Genomic DNA, 6,587 nt, shown 5'->3' on the forward strand with positions numbered 1-6,587 from the left:
TGTGTGTGTGTGTGTGTGTGTGTGTGTGTGTGTGTGTACATGCGTATGCATATGTAATGTGTTTTATTATATCGTTTGTCAGAGGAAAGTACCTTACATCATTAACTTACACGTTCCATCCATTGTTTTTTTTTATCTTTTTTTATCTTTGTTTCACGGATTTTTTTTTAGATTCTATATGTTTTTTAACGCTTAATTCCCCAGGGACCGTCTGGGGTCGCAACGGGCACATGAGAGTAACCGGCGAACTGCGGAAATTCTTCCACGCTGGCTGTATTGGGCGCGCTTTGAGGCTGCTGTTGTTGCTGCTGCTGCTGCTCCCACGGTCCTCCCTTCACGATGAAGCCAGTATCGTTTTCGTTACCGCCGACATTGCCGTCATCGCGTTGAGGCGAACGCAGACTCTCGCGATATTCGTTCTCTATCACATCTTGCATCTATCGTATATAAAGATTTTTTTGGGGTCATTTACAATTACAGATTCACAACATTTCTACTCAATGAATGATTTCGCGCAGCGCGAGCACGCTATATACTTACGTATTCCTCCTCTAGATTTAGCAAACGTTCTCTCGCATCAGCTACATTCTCTTCCGCTCCCACGATTGTTACAATATTAGGATCGGCATCGGTTTTCCTCGGGAACTTTATATCTACTTTATATTCATCCATTATTTTACGGATATTTCTACCTTTCGCACCAATCAAACGCGAATGCACAGCAGCGTTTATCTGTACTTCCTCTTTAGTCAAACCATTCTAAAGGGATACAAGAGAAAGAAAGTAAATTATAATGCACAAGTATAGTGAACACTGTTAAGTACAACATTTTTGTAATAAAGTGCTTTCGATGTAATAAGAGAGCCGTAACTCACCAATTCGTTGACGATCTTCATGATATCGTCCCGGGCACTGTACGCATTCTTTTCGTATCCAGTTATCGTGATAATGTGCTCCTCGGGATCACCCTTGCGCGGGAAGTTAATTTGAACGTCGTGGTCACTACGTATTTTACTGATCACTGCTCCTTTTCGACCGATTATTTTTGGATGATATTCCGGATCGACTTCGAGCTATATATTAAATAATATGCACGTGATATATTTTGCATAAAAAGATTTGGTGTCGATTTCTTCTTAGACAATACTTGATTAGATACCATTTCTCTTTCAGAATTAAACTTTAGATATTGGGAAAGATTCGTCATATAAAGAACTCACCTTCAATTCAAAGGACTTTAATGCTCGGTCTTCTCGTTCGGCTTTCAATGTCTCGCATTTTTCAAGTATAGCTTCCTTGGCACTTTGAACACACGACGGCGTTCCAGAGATCTAAGAAATAGACGAGGAATGAGTAAATGTAAGTAAAATGAACGTTTATATATATCGCAAATCGAATGAAACAATTTACCTTGATATAATCAAGTTTTTCCTCTGCCGGGGAGAGCATAATGTGTACGTCATACGTATTCATTAATTCCCGCACGTCTTTACCCTTCTGCCCAATTATCGAGCGGTGAAAATCGAACGGTACGTCTACCTAAATGCGAAAGAAAATAAATTTTGCTTGAAACTGTTTTTATATATAAATATATAAAGTAATTCGGTCTATGAGAATATAAACTAACCTGAATCGTAATAGGCACGAGATCGAGTAGAGCTTGCTTGGCGGCAGCAACGTTCTCCGGTTGTCCGGTAATGCGAATTATATCGCAAGCTAGAACGATCTCTCCGATTTCTCCGTTTTCGCCGTTAATCTGTTCCGGTACTTTTTGTTCTTCTAGAACGGTAATATTTGCAAATAATCAATATTTTTGTACATTTAGGAAAGATTATATACATAAACGATAAGAAAATCGATATTAACCGTAAACATCGCGATCGGGGAATTTGATTTGCACGTCGTATTCGGACGTTAAATTTTGCACCTTGCGACCCTTGGCACCCATCACCGTGCGATGGTGCTTTTGTGGTATTATGCATTCCACCGTTACCATAGATTCCTAAATCAGGATAGAAGAGCGATAAATATACGATGCGTATAAGATTAAGCGTACGATAATTCGTTCATAACGCACTTACCAAGTCCTGAACGATTTCTCGCATACGCTGTTTCGCAGCTTCTATGCATTCGTGCGAACCTTTCAGGATAACGCGATCGCTATCGACGCCCGCTCGCGGAAAGGATATCTGCACGCCGCCGCATTCGTCGGCGATTCGATGCAGAACGCCGCCCCTTCGCGCGACGAAATGTCTATGGTGCTTAGGCTCGATACGAATTTCACCCTCGATAATGTTGTCCTGTGGAAAGGATTAAGAAAGATTTTAGAGATAATTACATCTATCATTCATGTATACAGATTACTCAAAAGTAACAATCTTCGCGTACAATTTCCTTAATTGTGGCTTCCAATTCGGCTTTAGCTTTCTCGACTGCTTCCTTCTTGCCCATAATTGTAATCACTTCTTTATCTTGATCTTCGTCCGTCGGGAATATAATCCGTGCGCCTGTGGATTCTCTTATCTATAAAAAAGGGGAATTACACAGATATTTATTCTTTAGATGCTACCCGGAAATACGATGCTACAATTTTGTCTTCGTGCAATCTACCTTCTTGATGTTGGCACCATTCTTTCCAATGAGAAATTTATGATGTTGAACTTTGGCACGCACTTCAGCCGAAAAACTGGATAATTGCTTCTCATTGCTTAGTTCTAAGAGTTGCGCTTTCGCTTTCTCTACATCATCCTTTGGACCTCTAATGCTGACCTATGCATATATTTATCAATAGAAACTTTAATCAACAGAAAAATGATGTTGTGCAAACTCCTTTTATTTTATTTTCTCTTTTACCTTATCGCTTTTACTTTCCGCCGTAGGAAATTTGATTGTGACGCCTCCGCAATCTTCCATAATAGAATGTATTAGTTTACCTCCAGTACCGATGAGAGAATTGTAAAACTTTGGTGGAATAGTAATTTCCTCGGTAACAATGTTAGCCTAACGTAATAAATATTTTATATGTATTGTAATTGTTTCTCCTCGTTATTTGAACACATATTTTATACACACAGTATATGTAAAATATATTGAGAGAGACATTTACCAATTCATTTTGAATCTTTTGTATCATTTCTTTAGCTTTCTCCACATTTTCTTTCTTTCCAGTAATAGTTATAACATCGCTCTTTTCGCCTTCAGCAGGTAAATCGATTTTTGTTTGTGTCTCTTCCCTGATCTATATCATATAATTCATAGATATAGATATAGATATAAAAGTATAACAAGCAAATTATAAACATAATTATAAAAAAATCTCATACGAAACCTTGCGGATATTAACGCCGCCTTTTCCAATGACAAACTTGTGAAATTGTTTAAAGATAGGTACTTCCAATACATGATTACTTTCATTTAATTCTTTCACTAGCTTCATTAGATGTTTATGGCACTTGTCAACATCTTCTTTGGGTCCTCTAATCTTCACTATATCTCCTTTTTCGCCTGGAAAAGAAAAGATTTGATTTTAACTCAGAAAATATTTTTATCATATTAAAATGGTACGAATGTTTTATTGTGATATTACAAAATGAGTTAAAGCACATACATGCATATATAATAAATAATTTTTATCTTTACCTGGTCCAGGTATAGTAATTTGTACTTGATTGAATTTATCTCTAATCTCTTTGATATTATCTCCTTTGTTACCAATTATGTTACGATAATATCTGTGATCTATAATCACATCCTTTTCTTTCTCATTCTCTAGCTTTTTCACCATTTCTACAAGTTCCTAAATTATTTATAAAATAAATGTTAATATTTTCATCTATTCAACAATAACTGTTGCCATATAATAATGTAAATACATACTGTTTGAGCTTTTAACACACCAGCAAAATTGCCTTCAATACGAATGACATTACTGCCATCATTTTCAGAGATACTAATCACAACACCTGTTCCTTCTTTAACACGGTTCACTAGTAAAAAAGAAGGAAATTTCTAATGTAAATTTGGACATTTTCTTTTATATTAGAGATAAAGATGGTATAGGTAATTGCAGATACTAAATATTGCAAAATAATTAAAATCGGCTTACCATTGCAACCGTTTTTCCCAATGATATGTTTGTAAAATCTTGGGTCAACATTCAGTTCTGTGAAAGTGAGCTTAGAAATAAGATCGTTGGCCATGAGTTGCAGCTCGTTTTGCGCTTTCTCTACTTCTTCAGGTGGACCTTCTATCTTAATTTTGTCCTCCTTTCCTGTAAACTCTACATTTACTTTCGGCATTTCTTGAGTAATTTTCTTGATATTTACACCCTTGCGTCCAATGATGTATTTATGTATCCAAACTGGAGCTTCCACTACAGCAGTACGAACGCTATTTGCCTTTTCATACACCTTGTTAAGTGCTACAAGTACAAACATGTAACAGATGTAATAAATACATATTACTTATAAAAAAATATTAGTAATATTAGTAATATCTAATGTGTCCAACTTTCAGTTTTCTTACCCTGACCAAGTTTCTCTTGGGGTCCTCTAAGGGTTATGGTACCAGTTGCCGAGTCAGGCGCAGGCATCTCTACACTTACTCCAGTCGTCTGTAATATCTCTGCTATGGTACTACCACGCGGTCCAATTACATACTTGTGTTGAGACTTGGGAACTTCTACAGATACCGTAGTACATCTTTTTTCCTATATTAGAAATTTACATTACTAGCTACATATATTGCAGGATATGTTACAAAACTTGTATAAAATAACTTTTCCAACATACCATGTCTTTGTAGATACTTTCAATCTTTTGCTTTGCAGCTAAAACTCCTTCCTTCTCGCCAGCTATAGTTATCTCATCCTGCTGTACTGATGCAGGAGGGATATTGATGCGAGCACCAGTTTCTGCTATCATAGCATTGAGATTTTCATTATGCGCACCATATATGAATGGATGATATATTTTTGGCACAGTTATCCTTTCGAAAGCTTTCCTAGACTGCAATATTTTTGATAAAATGGCTGAATATTGATATATAATGTCGATATATTACATGTACAAGAGATATATATCTGTCTACAATAATTTTATCATTATTTTAACAATTACCTGTTCATCAGAGATAACTCTAATTTCATGTTCAGCCTTTTCTATGCCTTCCTTTGTTCCTGTAATTGTTATTATGTCTGATTGATCTTGCACACCAGGAACATTAATCTTTGTAGCAGTTTTCTGTTCCAGATCTTTCAATCTCTGTCCCTGCTTTCCAAGAATCCAACGATGATGATCCTTAGGAATACTAATCTGCTTACTCGCCTATAAAAATTGATTAAAAGTTGCAACATAAATTTATTGAGGATATCTATAAAGAACAAAGTACATGAATATGGTAATATTATACCTGAGTTTGAAATGTTGTTAAAATGCGCCGTTTGGCTTCCAGAACCTGATTTTGCTTTCCAGTTATAAGAAACGTTAGAGACTGATCCTTAGATGATGCAATTTCAATAATAGTATTTGTTTCTTTCATAATAGTTTTACATGTACGGATAGATTCACGTTCGCCAAATTTATCACTGTGATCAAACTTGCGCTCTTCCCCTGGTACGCGGAACATCTATATATGTATAAAAAAAAGAATATAAAACTAATTAAATACAAAAACACAAAAGAAATATAACAATTAAAAAAATCCTTACTGAAATATATTTCAATACAGTAAAATAAATTTTCAGGAGGAAAATAAGCTTATCCATAATGTAACGGAATCAATTTTCAGAGTTATAATGTTTACAGTGGAAAAATGTTAAAATATAAAGTTGAATAATTGTGCAGATTTTTTTTAAAATTTTTTAGCTATTACAGAGACTTTCAGTCTACATTCACATGTACAAAGAGCCACTGTAGTAGTTTGCCGAAAATTATATGTATGTAGAGAGATATTGAATTATCATTGAGTCAGTAAGCAAACTTCAATAATATCTTAATCACTGATTTACAATAATTTGCACAAGTGTTTCAATTCCTGTAAAGTGATAAAATTGTATTTAAACTTTATGCATGGAAAAGAATATTTTTATAATAAAGTAAAGTTTTGCTGTAAAATAATGCTCTTTATATGATTTTATGGTCCAAAGAGATTAAATATTTTAAAAATATATTTTATACAGTAAAAAGTACAATATCGATATTTTTTTCTAACAATTCTATATATCTTATGTGATTATTTAATTAAAAAAAAAAGAAAAAAAAAAGTATAAAACTTCACAGACTTCTACCTGTGTAATAGTTATACGCCCAAGTTGTAAACTGTTGTTTATAGAAAATATGTTTAACTGTCCAGAGTTGGAGCTAGATGATTCGGGAAGGACAGGGAATGTTTCATCATAAGTAGGTGGCTCGTAGGCCGTTCCCTCTTCCATTACTGACTGCTGCTGCATTTTGGGGTTGTCCTGTTTCGTGCCAAGTCCTTACAGTAGCACTATAATACAAATAAAAGTATTCCATCTTTTTATTGCCAACATTTTAAATATACATATGATAATAATCAATATATATATATATAATGTAGAGTATACA

The 6,587-nt window shown here is 34.8% G+C and overlaps 1 protein-coding gene across 3 annotated transcripts in view; it reads right to left on the minus strand.

Moving 5' to 3' along the window:
• Window positions 1-137: 137 nt before the first annotated feature.
• LOC115241949 (vigilin) overlaps window positions 138-6,587 on the minus strand; it is a 7,619-nt gene continuing 1,169 nt past the window's right edge. For 2 of the 3 annotated variants that reach the window (XM_029817933.1, XM_029817934.1), the window contains 21 exons: window positions 6,287-6,489; window positions 5,410-5,625; window positions 5,118-5,324; window positions 4,791-5,006; window positions 4,525-4,708; window positions 4,106-4,420; window positions 3,877-3,986; window positions 3,640-3,796; window positions 3,329-3,504; window positions 3,107-3,238; window positions 2,854-3,000; window positions 2,611-2,769; window positions 2,389-2,523; window positions 2,082-2,300; window positions 1,867-2,002; window positions 1,628-1,779; window positions 1,411-1,539; window positions 1,221-1,331; window positions 876-1,073; window positions 541-759; window positions 138-437 (listed from right to left, as the gene is read on the minus strand). In XM_029817933.1, the coding sequence (XP_029673793.1) occupies window positions 186-437; window positions 541-759; window positions 876-1,073; window positions 1,221-1,331; window positions 1,411-1,539; window positions 1,628-1,779; window positions 1,867-2,002; window positions 2,082-2,300; window positions 2,389-2,523; window positions 2,611-2,769; window positions 2,854-3,000; window positions 3,107-3,238; window positions 3,329-3,504; window positions 3,640-3,796; window positions 3,877-3,986; window positions 4,106-4,420; window positions 4,525-4,708; window positions 4,791-5,006; window positions 5,118-5,324; window positions 5,410-5,625; window positions 6,287-6,448 (3,732 nt within the window). In that variant the 5' untranslated portion in view covers window positions 6,449-6,489 and the 3' untranslated portion in view covers window positions 138-185. The remainder of the gene's footprint in view (window positions 438-540; window positions 760-875; window positions 1,074-1,220; window positions 1,332-1,410; window positions 1,540-1,627; window positions 1,780-1,866; window positions 2,003-2,081; window positions 2,301-2,388; window positions 2,524-2,610; window positions 2,770-2,853; window positions 3,001-3,106; window positions 3,239-3,328; window positions 3,505-3,639; window positions 3,797-3,876; window positions 3,987-4,105; window positions 4,421-4,524; window positions 4,709-4,790; window positions 5,007-5,117; window positions 5,325-5,409; window positions 5,626-6,286; window positions 6,490-6,587) is intronic. The other variant, XM_029817935.1, reaches the window with a different exon arrangement.

This window comes from Formica exsecta, unplaced genomic scaffold (assembly GCF_003651465.1).
Source record: "Formica exsecta isolate Colony F162 unplaced genomic scaffold, ASM365146v1 scaffold543, whole genome shotgun sequence".
Taxonomy (NCBI): Eukaryota; Metazoa; Arthropoda; class Insecta; order Hymenoptera; family Formicidae; genus Formica; species Formica exsecta.